Source organism: Centruroides vittatus, unplaced genomic scaffold (genome assembly GCF_030686945.1).
Source record: "Centruroides vittatus isolate TY-2023 unplaced genomic scaffold, ASM3068694v2 scaffold_1015, whole genome shotgun sequence".
NCBI lineage: Eukaryota > Metazoa > Arthropoda > Arachnida > Scorpiones > Buthidae > Centruroides > Centruroides vittatus.
Window position 1 is genome coordinate 5,155,631 of NW_027122666.1, and position 16,424 is coordinate 5,172,054.

Genomic DNA, 16,424 nt, shown 5'->3' on the forward strand with positions numbered 1-16,424 from the left:
TAATTCGTATGCTTTAATATGATTTTTAAAAATAAATTAGTTTTAAATGCTTATAATTAATTTAATACCCTATTTTGAGTAACTTTAACAGGAAAAAATATAAATAAAAAAATATATATAAGGTATTTTTGGTAATTAAGATCGAGAGAGATTTTTTGAAGGGTAAGAAAAAATTATTACGGACGGACGGATATTCGAAAAGCATTAGGTTTAATCATATTGAGTCGGGGCAGGTGCCAGTCGTGAGGTCATCATTTGGCCATCTGTCCTCGGGGTGAAAGTTAACGGGGCAGAAGTAATCGCAGTTTGTACGATTTAACTGCTACAAGAGAAAGATGTCACCTCCATCCTCTTCTTTTTCGCTTTACATGTCAGCAGTCGGATCTGCCAAGATCGTTTTTGGCAACTGTCAGGAACCACAAACATTTCCTGTCAGAGGATCCCGAACGGGGGCTTCGACCTAATTAATTTTAACTAATTTTTTTTAAACTTTTATAGCGTTCCTACTTCAACAATTTTTTTAAAAATTGATTAGCGTGGGTTGCGATTCATTTTTCAAACCACACGGATGTGCTTTTCCCCCTTTAGGATCGTCAGGAATAAGGCTGCAGAAAAGGCGAAACAGGCTGCTGCTAATCACGTGTCGGTCAATGGCGGTAGCCCTCAACTTCAACCCACATCCAACACGACTTCTGTCATCACCCATGCACCCTCAGCTGTTCACGATGGTTCACAGTCCATGCAACGACCATCATACTCCATTAATGGCATTTTAGGCATAGCCAGTGTCGATCCCAATGGCAATGTCAAGAGGAAGAGAGAAGAAGGTTCCGCAGGTGAGATTATCTTGTACAGTACCTTTTTTTTCTGGCTTGTAGACGTAGATGAGATATTAAACTTTCGGTTCTTCTGCACGTGCTCGACACATTAAAATCTGGTTTTGCATGATTACCCTCGCTTGATTGCCATTTTTCATGCAAACATTCTCTCGCGTGTATCGACTGAGCATTTTGATACTTAATCAAATAAAAATACGATTGAGATAGCACGCTTAAATTAACACGGCTCTGTGTTGATACCGTAATAAAAAAAACACTACTATTAGCTGTGTAATTGTTACATCTGTAAAAAGTTTTTAATTTATCTGAATTTATTCGATGATATCTCAGTAAAAAACTATCCTTTCTAGCAATTATAATGTTAGTAACTTGCACTTCCTTAATTCATATGATTAATTTACTATCTCTACAATGAAATTCCATGCTATTATCGTTAAATTAGTAAAACATAATATTGTCATTAGTGCTGTTATTGTGTACGTTGTACACACCTGTGTGTGTGTTGTACTGATTTGTTTGTTGTACTGATCTTTGTATATAAGTTTATACACATATATGTAGGACAAAAAATTCAATTTCATTGATACGCTTGTGCTCAGTAACACATTCTCGTTATAGTATGGTTTTGTATTGAACAACACCTGCTTTATTAATGAAAAATGATTAGTTTTGCTGCTTTTAGTCTACAAAAATCGTACTAATATTGATATATTAACTTAAGTTTTGTATGTTATATCCTTCCCTTCTAATATACTTCTAAATTAACAAAAGATTAACGCTTTGTTACGATGATTTAATGGTATACGGTATTATAATATTAATATTGGAGATATCGCTTACACCCTAGTGTTATAGACGTCTTTCTTGTCCCATTGTTCTCTGCAGGGCCGGATTTATATATAAGTTAAAGAAGCTTCAGCTTAAAGCCTGACATTTGATATATATTTTTGAGGCCTCTTATATGTTAAAGGTTAAGACTACAACAAGTTTAAGGTCCAACCCTAGTTCTTTTATAGTAACATTTTTAATAACTATAGCCGCATCTTTTCAATCTCATTTAATTCTATAAAAATTTATCAAGTTTATAGACTTATATTAGGGCTAGCTTAGTAAAAAAATTATATATATTTTTAATGTAGAACACGAATCGAATATAAAATAGAAGCGGTATATAAGTGTATATTCTATATAAAATTTTCTAGCAGAATAGATTCAGTGACGAGGTTGAAAGATCATTCAGAACCCCGCTTTTGAATTAGCTGATATTTGGTGAAGAATCGATGGTGTGCAGCATGTTATAGACAGCCACGTGGTCCCCACATCCTTCCGGATACAGTCCACTGGTTCCTACTCTTTCACAATGACATGGCTGCTGTGCATGTATACACAGATCCAATTGTGCTTCGTCTTAAACGGAACAAGACCCAACTTTTCATGTTTTATCAATTGTTTTCCACTTATGCGCTCCGTAAACAAAATTCAAAAATTTCTAGTCTTTATGCTGCTACAATAACGATTTTAATCAATAAAAACTGTCGAAAGTCTAAGAATTTTAGAGAAATTCTATATTAAATATATATTTTTTTCTTCCTAAAAATATTATTCCCTATTTAACGTTTTCTCAGGAACTAACAGATTTCAGTGTAAAATTGAGGCGATTTATGGGGATTTATGGAGCAATAGAAGTCGGAACAATTAAAAATGCACGTATAATCAGGATATACGTTAAATCGGGAAAGGTTAAAACGGAATTTCACTCTATATATATATTTTTTTTAAGCTTCGTTTCTCTCATCCCATTACCTGGGTTAATAACACCGGTTGTTCGCATAGGAGTCATCTTTAGACAATCTGTAGACAGTGTAGGAGTGAAGTAAAGCATGTCGATCTAAATTTAGTGTTATCTTTTAAGATTTTCGATATAAAATGAGATATTAAAAATAACTACCAGATTGTGAAACCTTTATGAATCACGTCAACATCTACATTTCCATCAGGTTTGGTTCGTGTATAACGCAACAACGGTGCAATAATAATAATAGAATTTTTTAACTCGTTAAAATGACTAAATTTTACAGTGTGCTTTTATAAATATTTATAATTTTGATATTTGGATTTGTTTTAATTCAAAATTCAATAAAAGATTGTCATTAATACTTCCGATACTTAAAATTACAAGCGATTTTTCATTATGATTAATTAGATTGCCTACTAACAGTTGTTACCTTTCCAGTTATAATTGGCTAATTATTTATATTTAATTAATTATTAATTGATTAGTTTTTAGTTAAATATTTTATAAAATTCGAGGATTTTTTATTTATTTATTAATCTAATTGCAGTAATTCAGATAGTGACTGTAGGCTTATACTTAAACTTTTCATATTTTTTTACCCAATTTTCAACACGAGATTCCACATTAAACTTAAATTTTCTATTATAATCACTTGTATTGTTAGTTTTTAAAATATTTAAAGATTGTTTTAGCCTAAAACCATAAATTTCTTACTAATTCCAGGCCTAAAACGAGTTAAAAGTCGCGATTTATAACTTAAATCACGTTTCTTTTTAATTAAAATTAATTAATTTTTAATTATGTTCATGATTATAAACATGTTTACATTTTCGAAATACAATTAAACTGTTTTACTAATAATTTTTTTAAAAATAATTATTATTAATTACGCTTGCATTCCTGTATTCAATTGGTCTCATTTGAAATTCTGTTATAGCCTTCCAGTTACGATTAATCAATTCTTTACAAACAACAGCACTTATCAGTTGAAGAAAACGCTTATAAACACCATCAACAGAGCAGTTATCTTAAGTAATTCAAATATTCTTTATCTAACCCTCCTGTAAGACTGGTTCTTTCATGGCTCAAACAGCTCTTACTCCATTGTGAACCAATGCAGAAATTCACAAGTTACAATAGAGACATTGAGCAGAATGGTTTTCTAAGAAGATTCTATAGTAGATTTTTATAAAATGTATATTTTATAATGGTATCGAATAAAGATTAGCGATACTCCTGCTCCGGATCCACAATAAAATAAAAAAATAAATAAAAAATGGGAAAAGAAGGATCGTGTGTCCATCGTTGAAAAATTCAATTGCAACGAGGAGCGGTCAGTCGGGAAGATGATCAGAATTCATCAAGCGTGTATCTAATACTTCTAAAAAAAAAGAAGAAAAAATAAAGTCGAATGGACAATAATGACAAAGATGGCGTGCGTTTACATCGTTAGCCCAAATGATTTCTGTTGTAATGATTCTGACTTTATTTATAGTCAACTTTTGCTTGAACTTTTTTAGAATTTGATTTGAGTGGAGGATTCTATTTTTTCTACTTTATTTTTTTCCTTCATAAAAATATAAAAAATAAGCTCTATAAAAGGTTAATTGAGGGATTTATTAACACGTTATTATATATATATATATATATATATATAGGCCTATATATATTTCTAATCTACAGCTTTAAAAAATGTTCGTGCACCACTAAATGTTATTAGTCATCCAGAAAAATAGGGGGAAAAAATGGTTTCAAACAGAAATTTTTGTGGTAGTTTTCTAAATTAACTGCGCTTTATCGATTTTCGATCTGTATAGGAATTCTTCCAGTTGATAATTTTCAAGAAAAATTCTACAAGTGAAAAAAAAGGTTTAAATTCTTCTTTGTTTCTTCGACTTTGGCTTTGTTTGAAATGTCAAAAAGAGAAGCCATTCAAAAATTTAACTGCTCGTTTTTTTTAATTTTAAAAAAACTATTCTTTCTTCTGATAATAAACCAACTGAATCACTTCACTTTCATTTGAACGTCTTTTTTTGTGTGTTTATACCCCAAAATGATTAATTTCTTGTAACAAAAAGTGCTTTAATAATTCCTCAATAGTACGTTACTAGGAAATTTTACATTTTTTTTAAATTTATTTTTTTATTGAATTTGATTCATTCGAGACGGAAAAAAGCTACAATGAAACGACTTAACTGATTTTTTTCCCTACATTTTATTAACTTTAGAAAATAAACTTTCTTAACAATAGCGCAATAATGATGTATTATCCGATTCCTCTTTAAAGTTCCCCCTCCTTTATTTAAAAAAAAAAATATTTCGACGTGTTCTTTGGCACGTTAACGATATTCTTCGAAAGAAATATACTTTAAATCGGCTAACAAAACGTTTTAAACGTTTGTTTGACTCGTGAAAGTGTTAAAAGATCAAACTTGACCATTTCTGTAGTGTTTTTCTTAAGAATTCTCTTCCATTTTTATGTCGAAGATACAATACAATACGCTTTGCAATGCAGGGCCTTCAAGAGCTTGTGTGAGGCCGTGGGATTGAAGCGGGTCCTTTTTGCTCGCTTCAATTTATTTTTGAACAAATGAAATACGCGGAATGCTTCTTTATCGATAAAAAAGCAATATTAAATATTTTTTATTAGTAAAACTTAGGGCACAGTAGATACTCCTAAATTTTCTTCGGGTCCGGGTAGGAAAATCCCTAATTTCCCCCCTTTGGATGGCCCCGTTTCAATATGTCTGTAATATATATAAATACGTCTAAATGTTTTTTTGTAATCTTTGAAGTTAGTAGACGAGGAGAGCCTGATGCAAATAAATCAAAAGCAAATTTCACGAAAGAAACGAGCTTCAGCTGTCGTAAATTAACTTCAGAACGTTTAGTGAAACCGAACCCATCTCATCTAGGAGGAGGGGGAATATTTCTAGATATTATTTTTCTCGGTAACTGGTATGGAGTAAAGGAGCCTTTTCATTCAACAGCATTAAGATGTCTCAAAAATAAATTTCCCTAATCACTCACCCAAACTTGGCATATTCGAGATTCCAAGAACTTCTAATTGACGCCTTTCGATCATAAACTAAACGATTGTGTCCGTTTGCGTACTTAACTCCATCATACATTGTATTTCGGGTATAGGACGTGTAGAAAAAGTAGAGTCGAGCCCCGTTTCTCCTGTCAAGCGTTGTTGATTGATATGGAGGAAGTTTTATCAACGAAGACCACTGTTTCTCTTTTCCCTTCTCTATTCAGCTTTCCATAAAGGGTATCGGGAGCACCTGGAGTTGAGCTATAATAATACCGTAGTAGCATATGATTAATATCCACCCCCGGGGGCTCGAATGCCCTGCCTTGTTTTCTCGACTCCTGTCGATAGCAAACCGTAAATGGGGTGTTCTAGTTACTCTAACTCGGATACCTTTCTAGTTTCGTAACTTTTACTTTATCTTCTTCTCCCCCCTTTCTGTCGATTCTAACTCGCGTAATGACTTAAAAATATGCAATTTAATATAATAAACTTGTAAGATTTAGTTCCGTAATCGAGCTTAGTGTTTATTTTTCTTTCTTTTTTATAAACAGACAGCAGAGATCTGAACGGTGAGCACCTGGATGACGAAAGCAAACGTCAGAGGAATCAGTACAATGGGGAACAGCAACTGTATACGAACGTAAGTATGCATTAGTTTTTCGTGCATGCCACGCGTAGAATGGAGTCTGGCGCGTGCCAAATCGCCTTCCCCGTTTATAAAGCAGGCGATCAGTCAGAGTTGGAATCCATCTCGTGTCAGGTAGGAAGTAGAAAACCTCCTGATCATCCGAGCGGATCGCCACATCCAAAAACAGACTACGTTTTCGGGTAATCGTCGAGACGTGGTTGCCACCTAGGTGGTCTTACTAGCTGCCATTTTTTTCTACTTCTTTTTGAATATCGGTCGTTCACCGCGTATTTTCGCAACAGGGAAATCCGTATTTCCTCTATTAATTAAGGTGTCATTAATCTAATTATGAGAATTCGTGATGGTTTTGCCCTTCTTCTCCCGACAAATTAGACTGTTCGATGCTGGAACTCATTTTAGATATCGGATAGTCCATGTTAAAACACAAAACTAGCTCCGTAAGAACTGTGAAAAGGCATGAAATTAGTGGTAATTTGCAGGAATTTTTTTATGCTGAAAACTTGGAACTTGGTAAATTTTAGTGTAAAGACAGTCACGAATCCTTTCCACCAAAATTTTCTCTTAAATTCCACATTTTTAAGCAATTTTTTCACGAAAATTTTCAAGTTTATATTGAATTCATTATTCCAACAAAATGTCATTTTCATGAATTAAATCAATTAAAATAATTCCTTATTAAAGTTTCGCTAGTGAAAGTTTTACAACTCACCGGAAGGAGTAAAGCATCCTTGAAGACACCAGGGCAGAGAGTTATTTGAAAGAACAATAGATCGTATATGACTGCTTGTGTTTTAAGTATTCTATAATTGTTACTCGAATTTATTGTCCTATTGTTCGTAAAGTGAATATAAATTAAGTAGTCAATAACTCATCTCTTAATATGAATAATTGCACATATAGTAAACATATTTAACTTTCTCTTGGTGATCAGCTATTATATATTGTTTCTTAGAAAAAATTATCGAGTTTTTTGAATTCAGAAGCCGTTTGCATCATCTTTCCGGTGCCATCTTAGAAACGATGCAAACCAATTAAAACACGAAAGATTTTGAAATAAAAAACGTAAACAATTAAAAATGATCAGCATTAATTTTGAAATTAAATAATTTTTCGAATATTTAAATTATTAAAAGGTTGTTTCGCCACTTAAAAAGCTAGTGGCGTTGTAAAAAGTAAGTTATGTAAACAACGAAATTAAAATGGCCGCAATTTATGATACGTTCATATTGAATTAAAAATAACTTTTGATGAATCAGTTCTTTATTTTTGATAGTTTCTTTGAAATTTTTATATAAAACAATTCTCGAATGTCTTTGTAATGAACTGATCAATTTACCTAAGAAATTTGATTCCTCGACTGCTAGAAAATTGGTATATCTTACGGTCTTCACAGTATACAGTAGCAGAATATTTGTATAAAGTTACCTTGTAGACAATGAAGATAAATAAATAATAAAACATTCTTTACAGATGTGGGCGAAGTGGCCGAAACAAGACGACACGTTAAAAACGACAGGCATGGTACCAGATTTGACCGTTCCAAACGGTTCCCCTTATACTCTGCAATACGGGGAGCAATTTAATCCGGTGGCCACATCCGTCAACGACCACCTGAAACAGGAAATGGTACCTTACGACACGACCCTGACATCAATGGCGTCGCACGTCCAATCTACAGCAGTCTATTCGCCTCCTCTAGGTAAGTTGCCTTCGGTGGTCCGTGCAGAGTATATCTTTTACTTTGCCAAAAAAAAAAAATTCACCCCCTTATTTTTGCCATATTTAGAGATTTAAAATAGAAATAGCACGGGTCTTAAGATCTTAAGAGGACTCTTTTGTCCGTAATAATAGCCGAGATGCCGCTTACGTACAAGTTGGTAGCCAAATGAGGAGGCGTTGATGACAGGTGGAATGTCGCCAGGTAATTTGACATTTCCGCCGACGGTAGTGCTTGTCTTAGACCCGCAGCCATGGACACAATCGGGGGCGGAGATGGTTCTAACCATTTGGACAGTAGCTGTCCCGACTTGTTGGCGCCTGCACATGTTTTCAGACGTCGGGATAGAGAAAAGAAGACTAAATGAAAGACGCGACCTCATCGTCCAGTTTCGACATTTTTTTTCTTTTTAATGTCCACCTGTGAGGTCACGAGGTAGTTTTTGTTTGTGTGCGGGTGCGCGTTACGGAGAAGCGCTCCTCGAAAAGCGGATTTTCTTGGGGAAGGGCGATGTTAGATCCTATTTTTTTATTTTTTTAAACGCGATTAAAGAAACTAACCCTCGTGGCCTACATTACCAAAAAACAACTTTACCTCTTTCTGCTCTGAATCTCGCGAGCGGACCTTGCTTCTTACGACCTAGATGTGCCTCAAGGCGGCAAAAAATTAAGAAGTGATGAATAACATGAAAAATCTTTCGTGTTATCTGAAAAATTGACGGCATTGGGGGGTCGCTGACATTTTGGGCGCTGTGTGACATCATCTCGAAAAGATTTTTTTTGTAAAATTTTGCATATTGTAATCCGAAATCTATTAAAACAAGACTTGTAAAACCATAATTTAACTTAAAAAAAATCTCAAACGTATCGCCCTGTTTACGGAAGTAAATCGAATGGCTAATTTGTCAAAAGTAAGGGTCGGGACGGGATTTTTTTTCCTTCTTGCTAGCGTAAACCGTGCCTACATCATTTACTAAATTTAACATCATTTGTTTCTATAGTAGTCGGGTTGTCAGAAGGAAAACTATAATTCGAAACAATTTATACTACCCAACAAAGAACATATAAATCACTTATTCGAATTTAATATTATAGTAGAAATAATTCATTACTATGATCAAGAGGGCAGACAAAGATGTCAACTAATTCCCAGACGATTTCTCTTCTGCAGGAAGTGGCTCTTTGACTCCAATGACTCCCATTAGTCTTCAAGACGGTTTAATAGGAAACACTGGAAGTTTGACAGACACCATTTCGGGTTATCAAACAGGTAACACTTCATTTACTACTATATTAATAATAGCTTGGAGAAAGGGGGCTGTAGTACTTTATGTGCCTGAAATTCCGCATCTAATATTTATTTGCTGCATTTGCGAAGAGGTGGTTGCAACTAACAATCTGGTGTTTCCCTTTTTTAAGTGGTGATGGGAGTGAAAATTGGTTTTTATTTTATATATTCTTGTATTCTGCAGTCTGGTAGAATAAATATCTGTGCTTCGCTCCATTCGAATTGTGTGTTGATGGTACAGCTGAAGGCCTGTAATTCACCTTCAGAGAAACGCTACGTATACTTAAAACATGTGAAATCTCACGTTGATTGCACATGCTGTAAGGGAACGTAGCTCTTATTTTAGAAAGAACGCGAGTGCAACGCATTTTTTATGAAATAAGAGGAAAGAAGCATGATTTTGTCTACCAGACTGTTAAAAATCCATTTGAAACATCAAATATCCGGCATATTTCCTCTCAGTAGGCAGTAATGAAGTGTGTAACACGCCGTCCCCGACCAAGACAGATCTTGTCACTACCTCCTCCTGTCTTACAGTATTGCAGCCCGTCCAAAGTACAAATGCGAATACGTACGGCACATACGGTACCTATGGACAATATCCAGGCAAGTTTGTACTTTGTCATGACGTTCGTATGTGTATGAATGTGTGTATGTATGTATTATATCCATCCAGCATATCGAAATCTTATTGGCCTCAATATGTTTCAGTATTCTGAATATTCAATTATACTTATCGTGTTCAATATCAACTTTCGAATGAAATTATATATATATATATATAAGGTCTTATTTTAACCGATTAAAACAAGTAGAATCCCCCTTAAAACTATCCGTAATCTTTTCTATTAATAAACTAAAATGGCAAATTCGTCATAAAAGAACTATTTTTGATCCGAACATAAATCATCAAATTAATCACATATTTCCTTAGAATATAAGTCATATTGTCTCTGATGCGTGCAGGCGTTAGAAGGCTTGCATGCCTTCAGGCTGTTGATCCATTAGCAATTATGAGGGCAAACTTAGCGATGCATGGAGCAGCAAATCAATCACGGAGCGCAAACAGTATCGTGCAGGATGCAACAACCCTCTATCACTTTTTTATTACCAAAATTTGTTTAAGTAATAAATAAGGATAAAAAAATTCATTATACATTTAAATTACGAAATCTTAATGGTAATGTAATGAAGAACTCGCTGCAAACAGCACAAAAATTAATAAAATGAAAAATAAGTTATTGATATTGCTTATAACTCGATAGTAAAGTGTGAAAACATCAGATCCATGCTTAAAATTATCAGTTAACATAGAAATGTATACATGTATACTATAGCTTAACGTTGTACGGAGACATACGCGAGTTTTCAAAGCAGGAATTGAATATTTTCACGAATAAAATTACAGAAAACAATAGAAACTAATAATTGTTATACAGTTCCAGGTTCTGCGGTGGCCGGCTCGACCGTAGGTGTACCAGCCACAGATTATTCCTACACTTCCCCTTATACTCAGTACTCATCAGCTGCATACAGTGCTTACGGCTACAGTTCGGGAGGGATAATAAGTAAGTATGGTATTTACCACCCTCGTAATTATCACGAACCGAACTAACAACGTCCCTTCCACAGATCCTTCTTACTATTATGGAGGAAGGACCGCAACGACGCCGACCACAGGTCTGACAACAGCACCTTCGCTTAGTCCCAACAGCTTTAAATTAGAGAGGTGCTAACAGAACCTCCGCTACTTTAGTCAGCTAAAAAAAAAAGAGACTCGAACCCGGGCCCTACGGGATTAAGGAGCTTCGATACCAAAGAAAATGATGGCTGCGTCTCAGCATTTACCTCATCATCAGTCATCTCGTGTAGTCACGACTATTTATGGAGAAGAAGCGAAGTTACTTAAAAAAGGACCTCAAATTTGGCGTTTTACTTAAAAAAGCAAAAAAACTTGGTTTTATTTATTATTGTTGTCGCTATTTTTTTATTACTTCTTTGGGTACGCATCCCCTAGAACTCAGTGCACCAAGAAAAAAACTCCACAATTTTGGGTAAAACTCCGGTGGCACACCGACACCCACTAGATACCTGTTTTTTTTTTTTTTTTTATTTGTACGCGTTCTGTCAGATTACTCTGTCAATAAATTCGTTTTATGTGATTTTTTCAGTTTGCTTTGAAGTTTATTTAATATACGGATTTTCGACATAATTACATTATAAGATAATATATTTGTAACATAATTTTACATAAATTTTACTGCATAATACTGTAGACCAGTTAGTACAAAACTAAGTAAATCGGTATTGTAATAAACAATATTTATTTTACGGTTCAAATCTTGCCAGAGGCACAGTATATTTGTCAATTTCAAAACCAAAATGGAGACGTTCAATTACATAAGAATTAATATTTAAATTTTATTACAAGTGCTAAAAAGTGGCCTTACCTAATATCTATATACACATTACAAAATTCGTAAAATATTACAATTGTGCTAATCTCAAAACCTCTTCGCAGATTTTTTTATAATGCCAAGAATCTCCTTTCAATCGTTTCCTTCGAATTCCCAACAGTTTCTGTTTCTGCAGAAGACATACTTCGAGTTCAAAAGTTAACATTGTTCTTCCAAAGGCATCACGTACTTTACCTCGCAGGACGTATCTAAAACAAGTCAGAAAGAATCAAAAGTAAAAATCTCATTTCTCTTCCTCCAATATAATAATTTTTAAAGATGGTAATATAATGTAATTAATATGGGTGAACGCACTACAACACGTAAAACCGGTGGGGGTGGATCATTATATAGATGCTGAACTTCCTCTTCCACACCCAATTGTCAAGCATCTCTGATCGGACAAACTATGCTATTATGATACAATTCTGGGACAAAATTGTTAGAAAAACCTCTTCTCCAACCTCAATAATTCGTTTTTATTGTTTGCTTCGAAGAGGAAGTTATTTACAATTGATCCTTTACCATAATTTCTTTAAAATTAGCGCGAATTACACGGCACAAGTATAACACGACATTTTTCCGGATTTTGGTGTGGTTTTTGGTATTCATCTAACTTCAATTTTTCGTATAGAAGTCGAACATATTAATTTACTTCTGTGAGATTGTATTGCAGTGTTGTATTAGAAGCAGCATTTTAATTGTATCGAATTGTGACACAAGATAGCTGATAGTGGATAACCTTATTAGATGGAGTTAATAAGTTCTATAAATCACAGCGCAGGTGATGGAGTGCAGGTAGTGTGTGCAGTGACACACAGCACTTCCCCGGGGATTTCCTGCGAGTCACACTACATTTGTTCCTGTCGCGTCAATGTCACACTATCCTGCCGATTGTACAAGAGCCGCTCTTCTCTGTACCAAAATAGATTAATTCGGTAAGCTCCCCTTTAAGAGGAGAGCATACTGCTTGCAGAAGTAGAGATCTAAATCATCCCAGTGACCATTACACCTCAGCGTGAATCACGTGAATTTAAACATACCAAAATCCAGGAGGGATTCTATCAACCCAAACCGCAAGAACGCATGCCTGTATTATGAAAACTCATGCCGTTAAATAAAAGAACAGACTTTGGAGAAATACTATTAGTTTGAATTTAAACCAATGTTATAATACCACGTTTAACGCAATAAATAAATATAATACCTTTTACAATATCATATATGAACACACACCTACGCATACTATATACACAAATCACCAACATATATACGCCACAAACACACAAAACAATTAAACACGTACAGTATACAATAATAATATACATAAATCATTTAACAACAATATATTACGACACAGACAATATATTCTAATGCATTATATGTTGTATTCCTTAAACAAGTATTTTTACCTACAGACAACCAATATGAGACTTCAAATTGAGCTGTAGAAGCGATAGTTAAGCATTTCTTTAAAATCCTGCCAGAATTAAGATAGTCGACAATGTCTAAAAATGGGTTTAAACGAACACGGAAACTTTTTCCACGATCTTATTGTCTGACAATTCAAAATGGACCACTGTGAAAAGGGGAAACGACACTTTTTTCGATTGTTCACAACGCCATCTAGCAGTGAAAAAACAAAGCGGGCTGCACTATATAATTTACAAGCAACAGTGTCTGGATTTACCGCCGAAACCATTGTTTGTATCTAGCTACGTATTGTATTTAAATAAGTGATGTAAAGCGTGGACGTAAACCGCTAATTATCGTTCTATTGTGTTGCCGCTTGTCAACAACCCTCCGTTATTTAATGAAAGATTAGCCCCTGGCAACTTCCCTTATGAGAACCCTTTAAATTAATAACAGATGAAATTACAATCGGTTCGTCTCCACCTTAAATCATAAAAAAACCTATCGACTTTAAATGTGACGTTAGTTATCGAAAAAAATCTTTGTTTCTATTTAATAATAAAGAATAAAGCTTTATTTTTTATCTCTCCCTATCAGTCCGGTAACCCGTTAAATGTCGAAACTGTTAATAAATCTCGTTTAAAAAATATTGCTATTGTAACTTAGACGTCACACAATGGGGTATAAAGTGACGTAGCTCATACATTATACGATCGTAAAATAAAATCTGTGAAATAATTTTTACAATGGAACCGACTAAAATGGAATGATGCCGAGAAAATTAAAAGCAGAATAATCATTCCGTGTAGTAGCAAGGCCGAGAAAACTAAATTTTATAACGACAGCACGTAACAAATAAAAATCGTCGCACGGGATCGATACTTAAACACTCCAAATACAAGAGAATAAACTGAATTTAATGACGACGCTACACACGATAAAAGGCCTAATTACGATATTACACGAGATTAACACACTATTTCAGGTTCTTTCGACCAATTAAGTTGCGTCGTGTTATTTCAAATTTCATAGAAACAACACCCGACATGACGTCACACGGTATGGCGAAAGTATCAATCACGTGCAATATAACGTCATTAATTACTCAAGGATACAAAATATAATAAAAACTTTCGAATTTTCTTGCTAAAAGCAAAATTACGGCAGGATTTTTTTTAATTCGGAAAATACGGCGCGTAACGTTACGCGGAGGGAAATGACGTAAAAAAGAAAAACCACCGACCAATCGACATAAATTGCAACTGCGTCCGTTATCCCAAACCCACCCATATAATGGAAATTGTCCAATCAGAGAAGCATTACTACAAGAAACCGATGTATTGGTCGATTAAGTATACAAGTTCCGGGATAAAGTAACAGAAAAATATACTAAATCAGATACTTTAAAATGTTGCTTAATCTAAATAAATAAATATATTTACCCTTCTTGTTTGCAGAGTATTCCCTTTCTAAGTAAAGCATTCTTTAATGAAAGAAGTATGTTTTCGGCATTAACGCCCTCCGGTACTGTGGAAACGTTGTGAAAAGTCTAGAAATAATTAAAAAAATGGAGTCAGATCAATTTACTTGACGATATAGAAATAAATAGCTACTCTCGTATGACGTCACAGAATTAAGATAGAGAAAACGACATTATCGGCCTTTTTTAAAAATACGTTTCTGCAAATGGACGTGGAGAGGCGCCGTAGTCGGTGCTTAAAGAAAAATTTTGGAGAATGCTCAATCTGCTCTAATGACCATTTCCTGTCGGGATTGGCACTTTTTCCCCCCTCTACTTTGCGTCTCCACCTCCGCTCGCATTCCGATACAGGTGTGAAGGCGTCAAGATGTCCCGTATGTGGTGTACCGCTCCAGGTATTGCACTTCTAGTTTTTTGTCTAGTGGAAAGATAAAGCAACTTTAATTGCGGATCATTTCCGCAATTAAGCATTTAAAAAATCCAGAAATTAATTTTAATTTCTAAACATGCCAAGTTGCTTTTTATAGTTAATAAATCAATTTTAGTATTTAGAATATATTAAAAGAGACACGAAGGGGGGATTAAAATTAAATTTCTCGTGCCTGTAGTTAGATTACAGAAATTAAATTCGATATGCCAAAGAAATAAAAATATTTTAAAGCAATTTATTAACGAAAGAAACTGCTTTGTACTTTTAAACATTTCCGAATTTTTAAATATGGCGCGCGCGTATAATACAGTGTTTAAAGGGTTAATATTTCTTTATATGTATAAAATATCAAACGAAAAATAGATTTAACTGTTATCTGATGCAACAGCGCAGACAAAGGATAGAAAAAAAGTGGAACGACGTTAAGAAAAAATAGTTACTGTTCAACAGGTGTGCATCAGTTATCTTAGTAGCAGTTACAAGCGTAGTAAAAGGTTGGGCGGTAGGTCCTCGGGGCCAACGAATTATGGGTAATTTACCTTCTAATAGCCATCCCCCTCAAAAAAGCCGCCACCTGATCTTAGCCATCTATCTGCACTGCTACGTTGTTAATCCGACTACAATTACACAGTAGAGCAAAACTAGAAAGTGACCGTGTTGACGAATATTGGAGACAGTGGGACTCTGTGACATTCTAGAATATTCTTGTCTCTTTGAAAACTTAAATTACAGAGAGGGGACATAAATTATAGGCCTATCTATCTTTATAAAGTTAGACCTGTAATTCTTATACGAATCAACTCGATTCTGATTTTCGCGAAAGTGTCTAGTTTCTGTTCAGTTCATTCAAAAAGACAGGAAAAGTAAAGGAGTGTAATAAATTGTAGAGTTATCGAAAAATTTTTTGGCAATAGACACAAACCTTTACTTTTCGAGGTCTGCCTCCGTTTGAAGAGCCCAAACGTTTTCTTGGTGTTAGCATAGTTTTCATTTTGTCTAACCCTTTTTCAATGCTGCCAAACACCTTCCTGGCTGACGACTCTTTTGGTGTCGATGGCATACTCACCACCGGAGTTTTTAACACCGTTTCCAAAGAGGACCAATTTCTGAATGGAGAAAAAAATTGTTAGTTGCAATTTATAATATATATATGTATAATTATTTTTTCTTACTTAATTTCCTTTTCAAGTAACAAAAAGCACTGAAAATAGTTAGTGCTTTTTGTTTATTTAATTATAATTTTTTAAATTTAAAAAGGAAACTGAAAAAATATTTAATTGTTTAATTGCTTTACCCAGAGAATTTTTTTCATGTATTATAT

At 34.3% G+C, this 16,424-nt stretch overlaps 2 protein-coding genes across 8 annotated transcripts in view; one reads left to right on the forward strand and one right to left on the reverse strand.

Moving 5' to 3' along the window:
* The window catches only part of LOC136986348 (paired box protein Pax-5-like), a 30,910-nt gene extending 19,424 nt beyond the window's left edge, over window positions 1-11,486 (forward strand). For 2 of the 5 annotated variants that reach the window (XM_067283859.1, XM_067283858.1), the window contains exons 5-11: window positions 589-836; window positions 6,223-6,311; window positions 7,791-8,019; window positions 9,190-9,306; window positions 9,787-9,930; window positions 10,764-10,892; window positions 10,957-11,486. In XM_067283859.1, coding sequence (XP_067139960.1) covers window positions 589-836; window positions 6,223-6,311; window positions 7,791-8,019; window positions 9,190-9,306; window positions 9,787-9,930; window positions 10,764-10,892; window positions 10,957-11,060 — 1,060 coding nt within the window. In that variant the 3' untranslated portion in view covers window positions 11,061-11,486. The remainder of the gene's footprint in view (window positions 1-588; window positions 837-6,222; window positions 6,312-7,790; window positions 8,020-9,189; window positions 9,307-9,786; window positions 9,931-10,763; window positions 10,893-10,956) is intronic. The other 3 variants (XM_067283860.1, XM_067283861.1, XM_067283862.1) reach the window with 3 other exon arrangements.
* Window position 11,487: 1 nt separating this feature from the next.
* LOC136986347 (maternal embryonic leucine zipper kinase-like) overlaps window positions 11,488-16,424 on the reverse strand; it is a 261,268-nt gene continuing 256,331 nt past the window's right edge. For all 3 annotated transcript variants that reach the window (XM_067283857.1, XM_067283855.1, XM_067283856.1), the window contains exons 14-16: window positions 16,026-16,209; window positions 14,636-14,742; window positions 11,488-11,989 (exon numbers count right to left, since the gene is read on the reverse strand). In XM_067283857.1, coding sequence (XP_067139958.1) covers window positions 11,812-11,989; window positions 14,636-14,742; window positions 16,026-16,209 — 469 coding nt within the window. In that variant the 3' untranslated portion in view covers window positions 11,488-11,811. The remainder of the gene's footprint in view (window positions 11,990-14,635; window positions 14,743-16,025; window positions 16,210-16,424) is intronic.